The sequence below is a fragment of the Telopea speciosissima genome, chromosome 3 (genome assembly GCF_018873765.1).
Source record: "Telopea speciosissima isolate NSW1024214 ecotype Mountain lineage chromosome 3, Tspe_v1, whole genome shotgun sequence".
NCBI classification, from domain to species: Eukaryota; Viridiplantae; Streptophyta; class Magnoliopsida; order Proteales; family Proteaceae; genus Telopea; species Telopea speciosissima.
Window position 1 is genome coordinate 66,286,622 of NC_057918.1, and position 23,597 is coordinate 66,310,218.

The following is a 23,597-nucleotide window of genomic DNA, read 5'->3' on the forward strand; positions in this document are numbered from 1 at the left end:
ATACCTATCCGATCTGGGAGAATCGACCAATCCAATCCCAATATTACAAACCAGGGGACGACAATTCACGAGAAGAGAACATAGATAAACACAATAGTACTAGCATACTCTACTTGGACATCTCATAGATCTTTTTTCCCAAAAATTTTGTAGGACGAAGTCCCGTTTAAACAAATCCTTCGACACCATTTCCCTTCCTCCGACGACGTTCGCCTCTTCCACCGAATCCATCAATGCAATGTGACAACCCTTGTCTCCATGCAACAGGGTTAAAAACAAGGAATGGGGATCAGATCGGTCCTGCCAAATCTGATTTGATCTGGATCGGCCAAAAATTGATCTAGTTTGAGATCAGTTCGGGATTGGTTTAACAAAAAGGAAGGGATAGATACCAGGGTTTTCCAATATCATGAATAATGGCATCAAAATACCATGATTTCATGCTTGCAAGACTTCTCCAAACCTTCACCGTTATCTGTTCGAGCGGTCATTGATGATATCAAACATCTTGTCTCCTATTTTAATGTTTGTCAGTTTGCTTGTATTCCTAGGGCTGCAAATCAGCAGATATCCTAGTTAGGAGGACTCAGTCCATTGCGGATAGGACTATATGGCCCATTTCTGATCACTGTTTCTCTGCGGGTGACAGTGTGTAACCCATTATTTCCTTAATACATGGTTTATTCTACCCCCCCCCCCCCCAAAAAAAAAATGTTTGCCTCGTGACTGGAGCTTACATCCCGGTCATTTTGTCAGGTCAACCAAACGGATAATCTAATCGGGTCACTGGTTCATCCGAAAATGGTAAGTCAAGTTTCTCTTCATAAACAACCAAAGTTCAAGTATTGGTACAGCCATAATGCCTCCATTTATATTAAATAAAAGCCGAAAACCCATTTTATTAAAACAAATGAGACATAATAAAAGAAAATCCCATAACCTTTTAATAAAGGCCCATAAGATATGGCCCGTTAATTTTTTTTAATATTAAAAAGGAGAAAATCATTGGGTAATATTCCCTCATCTTTCTCCTCGAGAACCCTAAAACCCGCATTTGTAAAATCCCAGCACTCACCTCTATGGCTTCTGTTGTGACTTGACTATCGGGTAGGTCGGCAGCCTGCGGCAGCAAGGAGTTCAAGGGGATCCCGTCAGACCCTCTGGTAGGTTCCTTCAAGGTGGAAAATATGAAATGGAAACAACCCGAGAAACCACTGTCAATGTTGGCTTACCAAGATTACTGGCCACAAGGGCAATGGTTATGGTGACCGAGGCAGACCATCGATGCTCTTTAGTTGTCCTCCGACAATTCCAAATGACAAAAGAAAGATGCCATATAGTTTGGGCAAGGATTCTCTATGGAGGAGCATGGCCCCTTCGCGTGGGGACCGTAGCCCCTACACACGCGCAAGAGCCAATGAGATGCGCACATTGGCACAATGAGGGCAGAAATTCTGCCTTTCATAAGGGGTGGGGCACTCATTTTGCCGTCTAAGCGTGGGCAATATACTGCCCCCCCCCCCCCCCCAACACAAAACTTTTCCCATATATATAATATGGGTTCTCTCATCTCTATGGGGGGGGGGGGACGCTGGCCACATCCAGACAATGGGGGCCAAAATGACTGCGCTACCTCCCATGAAAGGCAAAATTCCACCCTCGAGATGCCAGAACGCATGCTCTCATTGGTTGTCGCGCATGCGTGGCCCCGATGCTCCCCCCCCCCCCCTCAAACAGAGAACAGGGTCTGGACTGAGATACCCTGGCCCTGAGGGCAGGTCAGGGTTGGGAATTTCTAGCCCTGAGTCAAGGCTTGGCTGGGCCGGGTCAGGTTTGAGGCCTCAGGCTGAGCTTGGCCCAGCCCAGCCCAACCCTATCTTCTTCTTCTTCTTCTTCACCCTACAGCACCCTTCCCCCCCCCCCTCCAAACCTAGCTCAACCCCCACATCTCCCTTCCCCCTCCCCATGGTCAGGGCCAATAAGGATCAGCCCGGCCCAGCCCGACCATGACGGCTGGTCAAGGTTGAATTTTTCTGGCCTTAAGTCAGGGCCAAACTGGGCCTCGGCCTAGCTAAATGGACTCAGGGTTGGGTTGGAGTTTTGATAAGTCAAGCCCAACCCGACCCTGTTACAGCCCTAGTACCTAGTACCGCTTAAATTTGGGGTTTGATTTTTCTTTGTAGTGTGTGCTACAAGAATTGGGGGGTTTGTGCTCCTAAACGTTGGTGTTGAACTGAAATGTATTATACGCAAGCTAGATTTGGGTTAATGCCCATGTAAACAATTGGACCATTGACGTAGTCATTCTGATGAATTACATTATTGTGGTTTATGATAGTTGTATGAATGTATCCATGCTCAACATGTGGAGGTGTCAAATGTAACTTTATACCAATTTGAAGCAGCTGAAAAGAGAAAGGCACTTCGATATCACAGTCAGAGAGAGAAGTTGACAGCAGCAATTAGGTTGAACGTGAGCCCAACTCGTTGATCAGTGCAGCTACACCGCCAGGAGAAGCCTTTTAGGGTGGTGAAGCATCTTGAGGAGCTGTAGAACCTGTCACAAGGATTTCAAGTATGATACGATTGGAATAACTCATCCTCAGAAAACCGGTCTACAAGGGGAGGGAACCCAATATAATATATGCCTACATTCAAACGCTTACGGGATCGAAGACTATTGTACATAACAAAGTACGTCTAGGGTAATAGAGAACATGCTTCTAAGAATATCCATGGATTCCAAGCAAATCAGATCCGAATCGTCAGATCCAATTCCAGATTCTTGTCGATTCATGCTCCAAAATCAGGCTTTTTCTAGGGTTCAGATCGATTCAAGCCACTTGGTGAACGATCGGAATAAAGAATTGATGGAGGTCAATTCCACTTCCTTGAACAATGATAGAAGGTATGATTGAAATAATGACCTAAGAGACCAATCACATTAAAAATTAAGAAGGGATAATTTCTACTTTGTCAATAAAACGTATGAGTGAAATAATGACCTGAGAGACCAATCACAAGTTCACATCACCATCATGGTTACAAGTATCGGTATCAGTGGCTGTATAGGTCACTGCCGATACCGATACCGATACTAATACAATATACATCATATTGTATCAGGTGTAAATTAAAAAAAAAATTGCTGATACTAGAGATATCATATGCGATACGTTCTTATCAGACAACAAGATCCAATAGTTAGAACCATGATCACCAGTGGGAAGAAAAATCTCTCTTCTTCGATGGAAAACTTTTGCCTAGAGAAAATAACTATGAACATGAATAAACATTGTGGACAAGACAGAAGAAATATGATGAAGACTTCCCCACCACAATAGAAAAGCTAGCTCTTCTGTGAACATCTTCACTTGGATATGTAGAGCTTTCCCAAGATCAGAAGGAATTTATTTATGCTGAGATCTAGATTTTTGTAGTATATTTTTCCTATTCCATTTGTTTCAATATAAAAAGGTGGAAAAAGAAAATGTTCCTGTAAAATAGGATTTTGCACAATTTGTTTTAACAAAAAATATCAAAAAATCAGAAGCATAGAAAAAATAGAAAAATTAAACATGAAAGAAAATTTTCCGTGCAAAATATCATTTGTACGAAAAAATTCTTCAACAAAACAAACAAGACTTTAAGCAAACATATCAATCATGAAGAGATAAACTATATATAAAGACGAGCACCACAGCACCAAACGCTTGCAGTCTTATTCTGTATATTTACCTAATTTAAGCTTAAATAACAAGAACAATTCTGTCTGACTGAGCTTCGCTAATCAAAACAAGGTAATGATACATACTCATAAGAATGGTTAATGAATTATGACAGTAAAATGAAGTGGAATCAAGAGATAATTAAGATGGCATCACATGATGCATGATCAGGAAGGAAAGAATTTGTTGCAGAGTACAACCCATGTGAAGGCTCAAACACTGCAATCTGGTTCAGCTATATATTTATAAGAAAGGTTAATGAATTATGACAGTGAAATGAGGTGGAATCAAGAGATAATTAGGCTGGTTTCACATGATGCTTGATCAGGAAAGAAAGAATTTGTTGCAGAGTACAACCCATGTGAAGGCTCAAACAATGCAATCTGGTTCAGCTACATAACTGGTACATAAGGAAACAATAAGGACCTTATCTCTGATTATGTTCAGAACAGGAGTCTCAAGTCTTAACAAGCTTTTGGTTACCCCAAACAAGACTCATAAACAGAGACACAAGATCTCTGTAGGGTTGAACAGGACTAGTTGTACAAGATATTGATCAGGATTCCACCCCCCACCAAAGTGATATCAGATACAGGAATTTAAGGCTCTCACTTTTATCTTTGTAGATTTCTCTTGTTACAAACCCACAGAGCATGAAATTGTACAAGGCACAGAAATCTTGTGGAGTACTCCTAGTTAATTACCTTCAGTTAGGAGAAACTTGAATTGCAGCATATGATTCTCGGAATATCCGTCTAAAGCAACCTATCCGACAGAGGCTATCCCCATTATACTCCTGAACGCATCATCAATTGCTGAAGCAAGAAAAGAAGCTGATGTTCTGATGCTTGGTGCCTTGGACAGCTCACTGCTCATACCTCCCTAAAACCCAAAGATAATGGTATCCTGATCAACAATTGTACTTAATTAATCCAACCCCTTTTTTATTCTGACCTGACGATAAAAAATTACTCCATTGAAAGATGAATAGGATGTTGCAGGAGGGAAGATGTAAAAAAAAAATAAAAAGAAAGAAAGTCCCTTTTTTTCTAGGTGAGATGTGACTATTGATGTGAATTACATTACTCAAGTTTGGGACGTCTAAACAGGTCACGGAAGGAGGGGTGTGAGCCTCTACACTCCACAAATATGGGACTACCCCCACCCCCCAAAAAAAACCCGGAAATTTGATTTTTCCTTTTTTTTACACTCAGAAAACCAATGCAACTTCTTCATGGAAGAAAAAAAAAACCCATGCAACTCCAGCATGTTCCCACCTCCCATAAGGTCCATCTACTTGTATTGAGTAATCTTAAACAGAAAATCATTGAATGGCATTGTATTATGAAGATCTACATCAGCATCCTGTGCTTCCCAAACAAATTGTACACTTGAATCAAATCAATGAACCGTGACAAATTATGTCCCTTATGGGCCAGACTTTTTTTTTTCTTTCCTATGGAGAGGGGGTGTCCACATCACCCCTTTTTGCCCTTGACGGAAGCATCATGACACAAACAGAAAATATAAAACTAAATAATCAAAATAGAAACCTCTTCCTCCTACCAAAGATAAAGATGAAGGTTGCACCATATAAAAGAGGGTGGGTGTACCAAGTGCACAAGGCTCCTGCCACTGTGGGGTCTGGGGAGGGTCTGTACACAGCTTTACCCCTGCTTTCGCAGAGAGGCTATTTCCAGACTCGAACCCGTGACCACTTGGTCACAGCGGAGCAACCTTACCGTTGCACCACATAAAAGAACAATAGGAAAGTACAAGTACATGGAACAGATCACGGATACAAGTAAAAACCATTTTCAGAGTTCAGAAAGGGGCTTAATAACTTGCTAAATAAAACTGTTAGCCATATTTCTCACTTTTTCTTTCGTAGAAAGTAGTACAAAGTTTTAAACACAAGTAATTAAAGGGGATTGATGTATTCCGTATCTTCTAAAATTGAAAACAAAGTGAGATTTTTTTTTTTTTTTTTTTTTGGGGGGGGGGGGGGTGGGGGGAGGTAATTTTGACAGGTAATCAGCAGGGAGCATAAATATAGTGCTATTAAGTCTCATAACGATAGGAAAGTGGTTCATTTGAATAGAGGAAGTAAGACTGGCAATGCATTAGGATAGAAACAAAATCAAGAGTTTTTCTATTCTTTTCTTCCCTTTTTTTTTTTGGAGGGTTGAGGGAGGTAAGATAAATATGCCCAGCTAAATTTAAACACTTTGCAAGGTAAGAATTTGAAATCATGAAAGCAAATGACTCCCTGGCCACTCAATCTAGAAGAATTCACCAAGCAAGAGAGGATTATGCAGCTGGAAAATTTACCTAACCTTGATGAAATGCAAACAAATGACCATATTCTAAACATTTTACAGAATAAAATGCCCAATAGTCCACAACTGAATATAAAAATCCCAAATGGAAAACATTTAGTTCAGAGGAAATTTCATATGCTTCATGTGTTTATTCTGGTTTATAGATCAGAACCTTTCACTTCTCATAAATGGAACATAACCAAAGTAGAAGAATATTGACTATTTCGCCATATTAAAAGTTTGTGGTTGGGGTGAATGACCCTTTATTGATAATTTATAACTTCAGTACTACTCTTAAATGATTGCCTATAAGTCGGTTAATGCAGCATCTAAAGGAAGTACAATCCTAAATCATTGATTGACAAAGAAGATGAATCCAAAGTAACACACAATGACTTCAAACAAACTAAACAGTTCAAAGAAAGGGTGAAGTCTCGAAGATATATTCAGATGGGTGTCATTTTCGAAAAAATGAAAGTGTAATATTCCACAAGGATAGACCTCACGCAGTACGCACAGATCCAGCTTCCGAATTTAGAAACAAATAGAAGTCATACAAATTTAGCTCAGCTACATAGATTAAAAAAATTTCATCGATTCCCAAGAACAGTTTCTTTATGTATTATCAAATTAAACCCACACAAAAGTAAGAACAAATGGAAAATTTAACCTATAATGCCCCAAGAATCCATAAAATAATGAAGTAGTTACATCCACTTCAACAAGAGAAGAAAAACCCTAAGAAGGGTCCTTTTTTGCCATTATAGCACATTGCAGGAACCGGTAATAAAAACCAATAAAACCCTAGACCCAAATGCTTCAACAAATGAATTTAAACTAAACCTTAAAAGCCGAATCTACAGGCACAAACCTAGCCAAACTCAATGCCTCTGACCTGAACCAATTAATATTCAATAATCAATTGGGGGGCGCGGGTGGGGCTCCAAGCAAGCTGGCCTGCTGCATTTCAAGCTCGTTCAACACCTGTTCTCGGTCCATTTCGATGATGAGAGGAACGACAAGGATCAGAAACGTTGTTCCGGCGATCCACGCTGCTTTGCCAGTGCTCTTCAAGAGCTTTTTCGTTACGAATGAAGCATCACAAGCCACTTGTTTGCCATAATTGACGATCTGTGATTCAGATACAGTGCTCGTAACCCTAGCAAGGATTCCATCACCGCCGTCGCCGCTTTTCCCTCTTCTGGTACCCGCCATGAGAGAGAGGAAGATTGATAGAAAAGAGAATTTGGTTTTGATAAGCCGTTGGAGACTTCGGTATTACTTTGTACAAGGAAAGCCTTCGACGGTGATGCACACAGGCTACGTGGACTTCCATTTAGGGCCCTTTTATTATTAGGTAAAATTACATCCCCTCCCCTGTACTTTGCATTAATTAAAAGTTCCACTCCTTGATTTTTCCTAATTACACTCGTATCCCTTACAGTGCTAGGGACATGGGCCTGCCATTCAGGGGGCAGGGTGGTCATTGCACCCACACTCATGTGTCTGGGCGCAGCTTGCACTGCAGCACAGAGAACAGCGCCCAATTCCTATTGGGAGAATGGTTTTTGTGCTGCAACGCAGGCTGTGCCCAGGCAAGTGGGCCTGCCACTCAAGAGGCAGGGTGGTCATTACACCCACCCCCATGTGTCTGGGCGCAGCCTGCGCTACTACGGCACAGAGAACAGCGCCCCATTACTATTGCACATTTACACCCATGCCATTAGCATCCGTCTATTAAGTCGTCACGCAGCTTAGTAGTATTTTTCAATCCCCAAAATAACCCTGAATGCATGTAAGATGAACCTTTTACCCTAGGGATAAAAAACGATGAAGGCATCAGAGCCACCTTCTTCCTCAAAACTTCATCTTCTTCGGTGAAGGTGAGACACTTGACCTCCCTCGCTTCTCATGACGATCTCTCTCCTCCCACCACTCCAACTCCATCCCACCCCCATTCTTTCACCTGTAAAAAAAGGGAAATGGATCTGTCCAATTCCAAGAACTGCAAAAGGGGTCCCATTCCAAAATTCCAAGTTCGAAAGCTTCAATCCCTGCAGCTGACTGCCATTGCTAGTTGGAATCCGTTGTGCTTGGCTCAGATGACGAGGAAATGTAGTTACAGTAGTTGTTTTTTCATACGAATTTAAATTGGCAGAGCTCAATTTTTAGGGTTTTAGATTTGCAGAGGGGTTTAGATTGGTAGATTAGGGTTTTTATTGGTTAGGGTTTAGATTGCGGAGTTGCAGAGGGGTGAGGACGGGTGAGATTGCAGGAAAATGAAAGCAAAAAATAAGGGAGTGGGGGGGTTAAGCTTGCGTGGTTGTTGTGCCTTGTACAGGAAAGATGTGATTTTGAGTTCATAGAAGTGTTGAAGTTTTAATATCTCTTCATTGTTCTGGTGGTAATGACCCTTTGTTCTAGATTCTCTGAACGTGGAAGGTTTGGACCATTGTTGCTGGAGAGCACCCATGACGAAGAGGAGTTTTGCCTGGAGAGGGAGGTGGAGGGTGCAAAGGGTGGGCAAAACCGATTTTATTTTTCGAGGTTCCTCATTTCGTTTGAACAGTGAAGGGATCTCAGATTCTCAGGTCTTGTTCTGGCCTATTGGACCTTATGTAAAAGGTCGCCGAACAAGAATGAAGACTCGTTGGTCATTTTTCTATTGGTTGTCGTTCACGAAGATTTTTTCCCCCTGATTTTCGGTTACCCAAAACATGAAATTACACTGAAGCTGATTGATTTGAGTCTTCATCTTAGATTTTTTGGATTTATGAGTTTATTTGGGCTGAAGGTTTTGAAATCGGTTAGTTTGATTGCAGGGATGGGTTTCTTTAAGGGTCATGTTCTTCCGGGGACTCTGTTCTTATTCGTTGGTGTTTGACGCATGTGGAGAATCCGAAATCGTTTAGGGTTAGGGTTTGGAATCCTGGCAATGGGAAGCTCAAGTACCTGGAGCTTTCATCGACATGTCTATTGAGTTTCTGTACTCGACCCACCTCAATCTCTTTGTTAATGGCATCTTAAATCCTTCTCATATGAATAATTTTGAGCTTGGAGGGGTGCTTTTCATGTTCTTCATCTTTGGTGTTACTTTGGGAGAGCAGAGAAATAATCCCAAAGATGAATTTTCTATTCTTCTAGAAACAACCCCAACTTGGTGTTACTTGGTTGTCAAGGGTTGTCCAGTCTCGCTGATCTCTCCGTTTAAGTCAGTAGTAGACAACCCCCTCTTCTTGAATTTTCTATTTTTCTTCCCTGAAATCCAAGCAGCGATATTAATGGTTACTGGAAGACACAATCTCATCTCTTCTCTGTATAGGACATTATTGCCACCGACGACAGCCGTCAAGCTCGTCGGGAAGATCGTGGAATGTCGCCAACAGGAGCCGCTCGTTGGTTATTTTAATTACCTGAAGGGAAATTTTGGGTGTTTTTAGGTTGAAGATGATGAAATGGGTAGTATTGTAATTCTATTTGTGATGTTTCAGTACAAGGGTAAAAAAGAACCAAACTATAACTGACAGCATGCTAACACCGTCAGCCAGAGGGGGTGTGGGTGTAATTATGAAAATTTAAAAGTAGAAAAATTTAATTAGGGAAAAGTACAGGGGAGGGGGATGTAATTGTCTCTTATTATTTTTATTATTTTTTGGGCACCTGTGTCTGGGTGTAGGGTAGCACACCACGCGCACCCAGGTAGTATTCTTTCTCTTTATTTTTCTATGGAAAAAAAGAGCGGATGTCCCATCGTGTGGCTCCTGCGCCCAAAGACAGGCCCTTATGAAATGACGTTGCTACCGCCCCAATGAAAAGCAGAAATGTTGATGCTTAAGCATGCGTTCCTAGCACAGGGGTCACACTCTCGGACAGAAAAATCTTCCTTTTTTATATTATTTTTTTCTAGAATGCCCACTATGGGCCAGATTAGTTAATTGAACGCCCAAGGGGGCAGTTGGCAGCCTGTAGCGGGGATCGAAAGGGGGGGGGGGGGACCGATGGGGTGGGGTTAAGCCAAAAACCATGCCTCATTGTGTGGGAGGAGGTCTTAAACTCGAGACCGAGATCTTCGGCCATAGAACTGCTTCCAAGAGAGAACCAATTGTGCTAGGTAGAAAGTCCACAAGGCCGATTTGATTGATGGGGTGGAATTGTTAAGGTGAAATAGTTATACGAACTTTCCACCCCCAATGGGATTTTAGGGTGTTTGATTATCTAGGGTAGGAATTTGGATAGAAACAAGAGGAGGCTTATTGGGCTCAAAGATCTCGGGTTAAATGACTAATTGTTGGGGACAAAAATACATCTTTTTTTTATATAACCACTGCTAAAAGGAGACACTTTAACAGAGTTGTTAGATTAAAAAATTCCCTTGGTGTTTGGTTGACTGACCCAACTGTGATGCATTATCATGTTTTATCATATTTTGAGATCTTGTATTCTTCCTCCCAACCCTCTTAAGTTTGAATCTTTTTTGCAACACATCTGTACTCGCATTTCTGACATTCAGAATGATATGATTTGTAGACAATTTTCTGCTAAGGAGATTAGACAAGCCATGTTTCAGATTGGGGCTTATAAGTCCATGGCCTAGATGGCCTTCCAGTCAGATTTTTTCAAGTCCATTGGTCAATTGTTGGCCCTGATGTGACTAAAGTTGTCCAAATTTTTTTTAACACCGGTCTTATGCTCTGGGAGTTTAACAAAACAGCAATAGTTCTTATTCCCAAATTGGCCAACCTAAAGAAATGGGTCATTTTCATCTCATCAGTCTATGCTCAGTTATTTACAAGGTCATTGTGAAATATATGGTTAATAGACTAAAACCAATTTTTAATTCTCTAGTTTGTCCGTTTCAGAGTGCTTTTATCCCTACGCAGGTCATTTATGATAACATTTATGTTGTCCATGAAATCTTATCTCAGATTCACAAATCGAAGAGTAAGAATGGTTTGATGGCTTTAAAACTAGATCTAAGCAAGGCCTACGATAGAGTTGAATGGCCCTTCAGATAGGGTTTGATAGGAAATGGATTAATTGGACAATACAATGTATTACAAACGAAGAATTTCATGTGAAATTCAATGGGGTTGTTATTGGTCATTTCCTTCCTCATAGATGCCCTTTAAGCCCTTACTTATTGATCCTTTGTCAAGAGGCTCTATCATGTGCCCTTCTTCAGGCTGAGGCCTCTAAGGCCATATTTGGGATTAAGACTACACATTCCGGACCCAAGGTGTCCCACTTTTTTTTCGCAGACGATTATCTCCTTTTTTCTAATGCGAAGGTTAAGGATGTTTGTACTATTCTAATATTCTCAAGAGATATTTCCTAGTTTCTGATCAAGAAATAAATTTTGGGAAGTCAGGAGTTAGTTTTAGTCCTAACACCAATTCAAGTAACCGGACCGAAATCTGAAGGATCTTAGGATTGTCTGAGGTAAGTGATCATGGTAAATATTTAGGGGTCCCTACCCATTTTGGAAGAGAAAAGAAAGCTTTGTTTTCGGATATATTAAGCCGAGTTCAGTCAAAATTGGCATGATGGAGGAGTAATCTGTTATCTTCAGCTGGGAAAGAGGTCTTGATAAAAGCTATGGCATCTTGTCTTCCTAGCTATGTGATGTTGATGTTTATACTCCCTACATCTATTTAAACTGAATTAAGTAGGGTTGTTCACCGATTTTGGTAGAAGGATAGCATAGACATAGGTATTTTCTGGGTTAAGTGGGAGCGATTGTGTTTAAGTAAGAGGTTAGGAGGTTTTAGAGACTTTAAATGATTTAAATTAGCTTTATTAGCTAGGCAATGTTGGAGGATTATGCAGAATCCTGATGCCCTTTGGGTTAGAGTCTTGAAAGGGAAATATTTCCCTTCTTCAAGCTTCCTTAATGCCTTCCCTAGGAGGTCTTGCTCATGGGGATTGTCACGCCCCTATCCCGATGTAAGATATTTTGTCACATAGGGGTATGACCGGGATAATCACACATCATCCCAACACCTACCAGGATCGCAGATACAGTGTCCGGAACCACAGTTCACCCTGTCACCCCAATATGATGACAGCAAGGAACGTATCAAAAGGAATAAATCGTTCCAATCACAGAATTAGCGGAAGCGAAATTAGATTCAATTATGTGAAATTATAGAGCATCGGTTCTTTAATGATAACACATAGTACAATAACAGTGTTCGTAACCATTCAATCTCTCCTAATAATTAAACATACAGTTTATACATGGTTGTGGATGAATACAAAATTTAAATAATAAATAAATGTCCCAGGGGCACAAGTCCTTGGGTGTACATCTACATCCAAGCCACGGTCATCAACTCCACTTGATTCGCATCCAACGGTGCTCGTCAAGAGGCTATCTGCATATAAACTAAAAAGTAATTTTACAACAGGGTTAGCTACACTAGCTAATGAGAGAGCAAGGGGGAATACTCACACATTACACAATCAATATCAAACAGAATGATGCATGCTAATGTTAGATTCATTTTTCACCTGGCACACAATTCTATCGGTTAAGTATATGCTACTGTGATAACTCGGGAGACACTGAGGGTCACTTATCCTATCGCCCCAGTGAAACCTCAATTATCACAAGGGACCTACGCCGGTAGAAGCCATAATGACCACCCAGTGGCAGACCCCGATAGCCATCACTACCCCTGCCCTGGCCTCTCCCACCTCCACAGACCGCATGTGCTCAGACTATCCAACACATAAACCCCTATTGGCAAGGGTCGTAACATAAGGAGACAAACATCCTAGCCGCAGATATACTATATGCAAGTCCTATCGTCCCGAGAGGTATTCCGGGTGCATCAACATCCCATTCCATCTAGTACCCGGGTACCAGCACGGCACGACACATACAGATCAGGATGGCATACAACAGTTTTCATAATTTAAATAAATTGGGGTTACGGTACCAGCACACCCGGCACCGTAGCCCGATACATTGGTGAGCATACTATCACATTCACAACAGTTCACAATGGAATAAAATGCAATGCACACCATGCTTATAAATATATCATAGCATGCTTAATATTAACAATTATATAATATTTTAACCCAACAAAATCACCCAGAACCCACTCACCTAACACGGGTGTCGTCCGGCATGATTGGCATGAATCTCCCCGGGCATCGGGTGTCATCCGACGTGGTTCACATGAATCTCACCGGGGCACCAGCCTAGACATACAAAAGAAATCATTAAAATAGGTATAGAAGGGTCCAATGCTAGGCCCCTAATGGTTAAAATCAAGTTTCAACCAAGACAGCATGAGCGGACTCACGGGCGGTCTCAGAAGAGGTGAATCCCCCCCTAACTCCGTTCAGTCCAAAAGGTAAAAACAGAGCGAGCGAAACTTCTTAGTTGAATCCAGTCATTGATCCATTCGACACCTGAGGCAATCATAAAAGGGAGCGGATCCACAGGCAGATGTGCTTCATGGGTCCGCCCCTGCATCCGTTCAATTTCCTGAGACAGACCCGAGAGCAACAGGCCTCGGGCGGAGGCAAACAGAGTGAATCTGTGCCTTCGTCCGTTCAGGCCATCTCGCAAGGTTTGTACTGGATGGACTGACAGACGGTACCACAATAGATGGATCCAATCGTTCGTCCGCCGATAGTCTCTCCCGAGATTTCAAAGAGCTGCAGCTCCAACTTGAAGCTTGGAGCTCCTTAGCACCTCAGGGTCATGGAGGGGGTGTCTAAGCCTTCCTAGGATCACTAGATCCTAGGCTCACCTCATGGATCCAAGATCCTACAAGGTTTGGTCTCAATTGGGGTCCGAGGGTTGGGTTTCAAAGTCCAAAACCAAGGCTCAACACAATGGCAGCAAGAGCAGCTCATGGGAGCTCAAACCAGACCTAGGTCAGCTCCATTAGAGCTCCAACTAGGGACCGAGCTCCACCTTGAGTCCCAAATAGAACTCTAGGTCAGTCCAAGCTCAAAGAGGCTACCAAAATAAAATGGAAATGGGGAAGAGCTAGGTTTGGGGAGCTTACCTTGGTGAGATCCTCCAATGGAGAAGTGGAATCCAAGGCTAAGTGAGCCCCCTTGGCCTCTTCCCTTCCTTTCCATCTCTTCTCCTTCACCTTCTTCTTCCTTCTTTGTCCGGTCAGCAAGAGGAGGAGATGTGGGGCAGCCAACCATTTTGGCATAGCTCCCATCTTCTTCCCTTCCCCTCTCATTCCTCTTCCACCTCTACTTCTTCCCTTTCCTTCCTCCTCCTTTTCCTTCTCTTGTCTCTTCTCCTCCACAGTTTTTGGGAGGGAAAGAGATATGAGAATAAAGGAGATTCCTTTATCTCTAAGGGGTTAAAAGGGTCCTTAGGGTGTGTTTGGTTAGGGGTCTTAGAATGTAGTTTAGTCCTTAGGTCTTGTTTGATTTTAGTTAGTTTATAAAAACCCATTATCTCCCTAGGTTAAGCTTTGTGGGGCCCACTTGACCAATAAATGATAGGGGTAGGGGTCCACAGGGTCCAAGGGTTCAATTAGGGTGTCTAGGACACGGGTATGTGGGTCCCATAGAAAAATAACCCAAAAAGACAGATGACAGCACGGGCAGATCCTCGAGCGGATTCAGCAAGAGTGAGTCCGTTCGTGACTCCGGTGCTGCTGTCATAGCCCAAACTTCAAGGAAAGTGGCGGGGCTTTAGCCAACACTTCCAAAACTTCGAGGGGATTCTTTTATGGTATTTTCAGTTCAAGGTCATCAGTGTTGACCATGACCATAAGGCATTACCCTTTGGGTAAGGTCTGGATTGCCCCGGGGTATAAGGGGATATTTGGGGTGCGGGTGTAACAGGGATGGCATAGTATTCTTTGTGGTAGAGATCTCCTCCTTAAAGGACTAAGGAAAAGGATTGGCAATGGATCCTCCACTGCTGTCTATACTGATGCTTGGGTTTCCTCTATCTCTCATGGTCATATTTTGAGCCCTTGTGTACCTTGTGTTTCGAAAGTCTCAGGTCTGATTTTCCCTCCAAATTGTGAATTTAATGAAAGCTTAATTTCCGGATCTTTCACTAACCTAGAGGTCCATGCTATCCTTAAAATACCTCTTAGGTTGTTCCCTGCTAAGGACTCTTGGTTCTGGGGTTGTTTAAAGGATGGCAATTTTACTGTCAAAACAACATTTCATCTTGCTTTTTCAGAGGCCATGACACTCTCCCCTAGCAGCTCTAGGTTGGTGGTTGACCCAACCTGGAAGAAATTATGGACTCTACCTTTGGTTCCTAAGCTTAAACATTTCTTATGGTGTTGTTGTTCAAACACCCTGGTTGTTAATTCTAATCTTATAAGTGTTGCATAGTTAATAATGCCCTTTGCCCTATATGTTTGTCTTCGAAAGAATCAATCTTACATGCTTTGTTTCATTGTAATTTTGCATCTTGTCGCTGGTGGGCATCACCATTTAGACTTTGTAACCAGGTTGTGCAAGGTAACACGTTTATGGAGGTATTTTTCAAATTTTTTGAATCAGCTTTCTTGTTTCCCTGATAAGTCTGATGCTATCATTCAGTGGGTATCTTTAATTTGGCAGATTTGGAATTCAAGGAATTCATTGTATTTCGGCATTCTAATCTTTCACTTCTTGGCACTATATAGGTTTTTTATCATGTTGTTGAAGAAAGAAGATTGGGTTTTTGCAAGAATAAGGCTCCAAAGTTGGATGCCCCAATTACCCTTAATTTTTCTTTTCCTTGTTACTCATCTCCTCATTTTAGTACATTCACTGATGGTGCCTAGGCAGCTGACTCGTCTCTTGGTGGCAGTGGGTCAGGAATCACAAAGGATACTTTGTAGCGGGGAAATGCAAACATGGTCAAAGTTTTTCTGCAAATGCTATGGAAGCTGAGGTGGTTAGGAACGGATTACTTCTAGCTCATAGTCTGGATCTCAATCCTGTCACTGTGCTCACTGACTGGTTGCCCCTTGTGATCTTTTTAAATCATTTATCATCATCTTTAGACTAGGTTGTTTTTGTTGTCACTGATGACATTTTATCTCTTAGATGTTCTTTTTCTAGTGTTTTGTTTGTGTATGTTCCTAAGAGTTCGAATAGGGAAGTTCATGTATTAGCTAAAGGGACTTCCCTTTTGAAATTGTTGTTTGTATAGTGGGTCAATCTATCAACTTTTGTTGTTAATTCTGCTCTGCTTCCAAGCATGAACTTCTCTGTCATGTTTCAATAAAATTTTGGCCGAAAGGCCTTCTTCTAACAAAAAAAAATCACATTTTTACTATCAGAAGCCTGGTAATTGTCATTGCAACAGTGATTGCAACAACTCCAACGACAACTGCAACTCGAAGCTTCTTGATGGATTTGAGCAATTAGCCTAGTTGCAATGCAGCCAAATATTTGCAAACTCTGGAATATCCAAAGGGTTCGCCTCTGTTAGGATTTAACTAACATGTAGAAGCGCAAGCTCTCGAAGAATCACCTCTCCTCATCTCCCTCCCACCTCGCCCTCTCTCTCTCCCTCACGGCCTTTGCATCTCCTCCCTACCCTAACTCTCTGCATTTCCTTCCCACCCCTTTACATGTCAAACCGAAAGTTGTAATCAATTACAAGTCCAATGGTATTCCCTCATGAAAACCGAAAAAATGGAGAAACCCATCTATAGAGAAAATCAAAGAGAGGAAACAAACAGAAACTCACTTTGCCTTACTCTGCAATGTGCATCATTTATCGTCTCCTAACAAAACTGAAACTGTAAAAACTCACGAAAATCATCTCCAATAGAGAAAAATTTTTAGAAATTTTATGGATTTTATTTACAAAACCGAAAATAATAAAATCAAGAAGTGTTTCTCCTTCGCTTTATTCCCCATTAATCAATGTATGATTTTAATTAATTTAATGTCATGTACAGTTACTTTTTTTTTTTTGCTAAAAGGTTAGCAAGTATATATTAAGAAATGATAAATATGTACAAGAGGCTATACGCCAGAAAAAGATTCAAGTCTCAACCAAAACAAGACAAATTAGCAGAAGCGATAGTACGATCTGCCTGTGGCTTCCCAATCAATCGAGTGTGCTATGAAAGATGGGGAATCATTCCACTTCTCCGTAGCCTTAGTGTATGTTGCCCGATTGGCAAGAACATCTACTGGGACATTCCCTTCTCTGTAACAATGAGTGATACGCCATTGAATGGAATTAAGATAAACCTTAATAGACCACCGGCGTTGAAGGAACTCCCAAGGAATATTAGAAGCTAGTATGCCATTGACTACCGTGGCTGAGTCGCATTCCACCCACACTCGCTGCATCTCTAACTCCTGTGCTTCTTTTATGCCTAAGAAGAAGGCAGCCATCTCCGCTTGATAATTCGTTCCAATGCCTTGATAAGAGGAGATGCATCGTCTAGTTAAACCCAAGTGGTCCCTAAAGATTCCCCATGCACCTGCATGATCGGGGTTCCCAAATGATGAGCCATCGATGTTCAGCTTCCACCACCCCATAGGCGGCGGTTTCCAACGAACCTCAATCACCCTCTTCAGTTTTGGAGTAGCCGTGGAAACCTAAAAAATCTTAGCAAGCATGAGATCATTTACTGATTTAATTGTAACCCCTTTGATGATAGAACAACTTTAGATCTCGTTGATGCATCTTTGCACCACTTGTCTTGGCGGGCAACGCTGGTTATCATATCTTCTTTTGTTTCTTTCAAACCAGATTTGTTGACATATAATAATAAGGAGAGCCTTCCAGATATCAGCTAACAATACAACTTTAGCTTTCCTCCTCCACCAAGAGAACAAGAGCTCCAAAGTAGGGAATCCGCTCCAAACTTCGTTGAACAAACTAAGAACCTCGGACCACACCTGACTCGCAAAGTTACAGCTGAGGAAGATGTGATCACTAGTTTCTTTTTCAGCCCAACATAACTCACATCTGGAAGCCATAGGAACTCCTCTTCGACAAACATTCTCATTTGTGGGAAGAGCCTTATGGGCTAGTCTCCAGCCAAACAAAGAAATGCGGGGGTGAAGGTGTTTATCCCAAATTGCCCAAATCCAATCCGGCCTAGCTGTTTTCTTTCTCAGTTCCTCCCAAGCAGACCGCACCGAAAAGGATCCATATTTGGTGTGAGTCCAAATCAGAGCATCCTCCCTTTTTGATGGAATAATGCCCAAATTTTGAATGTTATTGAAGACGCCTTGAAGCATATGATCTTCCACTTGAGGGATCACCCAGGTACCTTCGTCAATAAAGTTCGCCACCGAGGCTGATAGGTTGCTTGGAATTTGGACGGGTCATGTACAGTTACAATAAAAAAGTGTGCGAATAAGCTAACAAAACGTAAATTTCGCCACCATTCACCCGTACCATTATACCTAATCGCATAAAATTATAAAACCTTAAATTATCTCTTGAGTTTATCTTGAAAGAAGGATAGGCGACATCCTACATTATTTTTTAAATTGTATTCGGAGGAAGATTGGCAACCTCCAAATTATGCCGGGCTGCCAAGCTTACCGTAAAGTCAACTCTGTCGTTTTAGTTGACTTCGTAAACAGTGATTGGATGACCCAAGATCGTATCAAACTGTGGAAAAGAGCATATTACTTACGACACTTTACATAATTCGAATTTTGATGGTGGGTCCCACCACTGGCCCCAAAATGGTCACGAGGCCCATGGCGTGATCGCATCAGCTCCCATATCTCTGTGTTCTTCTTCTTCGTCTGCCTCTGGTTCAGTTTAGACTTTGTTTTGAAGTCACGAAACGATCCATCTGACTTCTCCAGTTCGAGTTGGGGCCAATATCTGAAGCCTTCTGTTGGACTCCTTCAGGGCTTCTCAAGCAGGAAAGCAAAGGCTAACCAAAAAACCTATAAAATGGTATAATTCCCTAATTTTATACAAGGAGCTTTCATGGAGGAAAGCAAAACAAGTAAGTTTTCATATATGTGTGCTTTCTCTCTTTGATCGGAAGATTGTATTAGAATATCTAGTTTTTCTGAGATCTGTTTGCGGTGTTTGTTAAATTTTGAAGTCTACCCGAGGGTGAAAGTGAGGGAAGAGAAAGAAGAAGATGATGAGTTCTTTGTACCAGAGGATGAATCTTTTGTACAAGAGGTGACGTGTTCCTTGCCTTTGTTCAGGATTTTAGAATCTGTCTCTTTACAAGAACATTCTTCTGTACCCGGAGTTTCTTCAGTGATCCATTCAGGTATGCTGTCTACCTTGGTCATTTTCTTGCTTTTTGTTTCTTAATTAGTTTATTCCTTTTGAGCATTTGGAACTTCAAATAGTTTCCCTCCAGGTTGGAATGCTCAAATTGAATTTGAAATTTGAAATTTTGAATACTCGGGTATCAGTTTCATTATCTGTTATTTATGGTTTGGGAATCTGTTAATCAATTTGTATTCCGAAGAGTATCTCAACTTTCCACTTTCTGTATTTAATCAGAAGCAGGAAAAAAAAATCTATTATTTGTATAATCATCAGCAGTGAATATGCCACTGAAAGTGTTCATCCACAATCCTTGAAAACCCAGAAATGTTTAGGATAATATTAACCTTCTGTATCCATTTGATTCCTCAATTTGATAAAACTCCAAGTATTCAAGTGGTGGTGGAGTTACGCATTTTTATGAAACAGTGCCTGAGGTGTTATTTGCACTTAGTAAATAATGTTTGAAACATTAAAATGGGGGAAACATAAGACTGCCTAGAGAATCTTCTCTAACCAGTTGAAAAGGAATTGCATTCTAGATATGGATTCCTAGAAGCCAAATTCTTGGGTTCTCAATAGAAGTACATACCTATATTAAAACTATTGGGTGCTATGAGTACACCTTTCAGTATACTTTATTTATCAATCTCCTTCATTTCTCAATAGATTTATGTTGTTTGCTTAACCATAAATTAAACTACTCACAGGCTGCAAATTCAAAGTTAGATTCATCAAACCTGATAATTGTCAGAATCCGAATATGATGATACATGAATGCATTAGATGATAAGGAAAGTACAAATGTGATGATAGTTTTCTCTGGTACAACAGCTATCCCTATGCAATTCATCTTTTCTAAATTTACACAAAATAACAACGGCAGCAACTACTGAATATGCACTTTATGCATTTGCTGAACTGATGCAGTAATTTTAGGAAACACTACTAGATAATTAAAAGACCATCCTATGCACAATGGGGTAGACTAAATGTACTTGGAAGAACTGGTGAGAAAAGATATGAATGAACATCAGTTGACGATTAATATGGCTTCGAACAGAGTTTAATGGCATTATAATAGGATCCATGTGCCAACACCACTTAGTTGGGAAATGGACTTGTTGAGTCATAGCTGCCTACCATGAAAAAGAGTTGAGAAAATGGAGAGTCAGAATTACGCCTCCAAGTTCCGATAATCTTTCAAAACTACTCCTCATAGCTTGAGTGAGGTACAGGGGGCAAGGAAGAAAATAGGGGGAAAGAAGAGTAAAGGGGAGGTAGAGAATGTGGATGTTTCTGTTTCTGCTGCCGGGGACTCCCTGGAAAAGGCGTAAAGAAGAGAGATAACTGGTATAAATTTTATTCATCAGATACTAGTGACTAAATCACCTTGCCTCTAACTCAAGGAATATAGGCCAAATTAAGTTAGTTATATTCTTTATTTCCAACCACCAGATATGTCTGTTAACTCTGAAAGTACTTGAATAGGCATGTCAATACCTTCTTCTTGTTTATTTCCCCTTCTTTTGCTGCTTCTGTGAGGAAAACAATACCAAGGGAAGGACAGTTCCACCTCCTAGGGACTTTCCATTTCCCAAGTAAGAAAAAAAATGTGTGGAAAGAGAGTCTTCATGACTGATGATTTTCTTAAGGAAATAAAATTTTAAGTTTAAGATGGAAGTGTAAGTCAATCTTAAGTTGACAGTTTCATGTGGAAAAACCAATCTGGATATCTGATGTAAGATATGCAGGAATGGCCTACAATGATGGCTGGCTTAGGCCTTTCATGTTGCAACTTGGGTTGGACCTTAGTGATGTGCTAAGGAATTGATTGGTTTTGAAAGAAAATGGTCAAATAATAAAAAAAAGGCACTGGCTTAATTTAGAGCCTTGTAGGAACAGAGATTAATAGATTGTTATTGGAAAAGAATGGATTAAGGTATGGTTCATGAATTGTGTAATAGAAAGCAGTATGTTATACCTTGAGGTTGGTGCATCCTGTTCCCAAGGTCGGATCTCCACCCCCAAGAATAAATTCTCAAATCTGAATCTTAGTTTCAAGCTACATATGGCTTAAAAATGTTCTGCACTCAAAGATTCTTCAATTTTATTCAAATAAAATATTCAGCTGTACCACACTTTTTCTTCTCCAGCTCTCCTCTACACTTGTAGAGCTGTTAATAACTCAAAAATATACCCCAACAAAGAAACTGAAAGAATCATAAAGCTCTATACCTATCTGAATATGAAATGACCACAATGGATTAATGTAGTGATTTCATGTTTCTGAGTAGGTGATAAAAAGCTTGTTCTATTCTACTTGCATCTTTTTTTTCCAATTGTGGGTGATAACAAGCAAGTTTGTACTAACTACTCTTTATGCCTGTCATACAGGGAAGGAATCTCAAAATGATTCCTCACCGTCAGTTGCAAGAATCCCAGATGAGGCAACAACTTCAATTTCTATATCTAAAGGTTTGCTTAAACTGATATCTCCTTTAACCACAATAATTTGGTTCTCCCTTTATAAAAGTTAGGTTTATTTTATAATTATCTTTAGAAGAAAAAAATTGGTTTTACAATGTCATTCTCAGATATAATATCCTGATTTACAGGAGTGAAGAACTGTAAAGAAATTGTTGAAGATATCAGAATCAGAGCTAGTTCAATTCCACGTCCTCGTGCCGTCATATCTAGTCCTGGTAGTTGATTTTGACTTTGTCACCTCTTTTTCATTGTGTCAATCTATCCACTTTCAATTGTAGGATTCTCCATTTCTTTCTCCAAATTTTTGTAGTATCAGGATCAACAGTGCAACTATAATATCATACATTCTTCATCTAAACTTCGGGTATTAACCCATATAACTTCTGGTACCACGAAGTAGCAGTTAATTTTAAATAGATTCAAGCTGATATTGCAAATCAGCTGATTCAAGTCACCTTGAAGAGTTGCTGTCAAGAATTGACTAACATTACAGAAAGAACGAAAGCATCGGCAAATGGTTAATCCTCTCAAATTTTTTAATCATCGAAGAGTGGAGTCAGGAACTCTCACATTACCCTTCAATTTTCTGAAGGAAAGTAAAAGGAGAAAGGAAACTTTTATCGGTCAAATTGCTATACCCTTGTTCTTGCTTTTACAGTTAGAAGTAACATTGCTCTGCTAATTCACCATATTTGTTTGTTTTGGTTTCAGATAACGATTGGATGATTGGAAGTAGAAACAGGCTGCCAAGGGAGAGATCTTCAAATCTGAAAAAGAATAATTTGGGCCAAAAGTCACCAAACCAAGTTAAGGATAAGTGCATTAGAGCATCAGGTCAATCCAGTGACCATAAGAGTTGCCTTAATGAAACGAAAGCTCCAGAGCTAAAAGTTCCAAAGCAGAAAACATTTCTTCGAAAAGGGAAGCCAGGCTCAATGGTAGTTTAAATGTTTGCTAACTTGAAGCGAACCAGCTTCTCAACAAAATTATGCCCGGATTGCACACTGATTTCAATGGCAATATTTTGCTCTTTATTTTTCATGTACGAGTAAATATTGCTTTTGAAATGATATAGGTTTTTCAACTTCATGGTTTTCTCCCCTTTCCACCCGGATTGCACACTGATTTCAATGGCAATATTTTGCTCTTTATTTTTCATGTACGAGTAAATATTGCTTTTGAAATGATATAGGTTTTTCAACTTCTCCCCTTTCCACCCGGATTGCACACTGATTTCAATGGCAATATTTTGCTCTCTATTTTTCATGTACGAGTAAATATTGCTTTTGAAATGATATATGTTTTTCAACTTCATGGTTTTCTCCCCTTTCTACCCCTCAGCCTTCTTTTTTCCTTTCAGATCTTTTCCTTGGATTAAGTCGATCCATGTCCTCTTTAATGAAAAAACTAGAGGTCGACAAGAGTGATTATGTTGTTTTGTTGCAGAGTAATGGGAATATACTACTTCTGAATGAATGAAAATTTATTGTGACAATGAATTATAGTCCAACACAATTAACTCAATTTTTCACCGAATGATCCTTGGTAATTCGATCATGGAAAAGGAACGGTGACCTGTCAAGTAGTGGAAATGTAGAGGAAGTTTGATCTTATAAAAGATTTGTAACTACAGAAGACACAGGAACTTGAGACGATTAATAGGGGTAACCCTCATCGTAAGGAAACATCTGATGCTGGAAATCAATTATCCTTTCTCTTTATGCATTTTGTTCCTCATTTTTATTTTTATGTTGCATAAGCATTGGTCATGTTTTTAGATCATTAAAATCAACTTCTCCATTCTGCTCTCTACCAAAACCCACATTTCAGATCCACTAAATAAAACCA

At 40.5% G+C, this 23,597-nt stretch overlaps 1 protein-coding gene across 1 annotated transcript; it reads left to right on the plus strand.

Annotated features, from left to right (window-relative positions):
- Positions 1-8,456: 8,456 nt before the first annotated feature.
- Positions 8,457-22,788, plus strand: LOC122655431. Its single transcript, XM_043849624.1, has 6 exons — positions 8,457-8,596; positions 18,952-18,978; positions 19,091-19,257; positions 21,657-21,737; positions 21,878-21,964; positions 22,461-22,788. Exons 1-6 carry the CDS (start codon positions 8,457-8,459, stop codon positions 22,694-22,696), a joined length of 738 nt encoding a protein of 245 aa, XP_043705559.1. The 3' UTR covers positions 22,697-22,788.
- Positions 22,789-23,597: the final 809 nt, after the last annotated feature.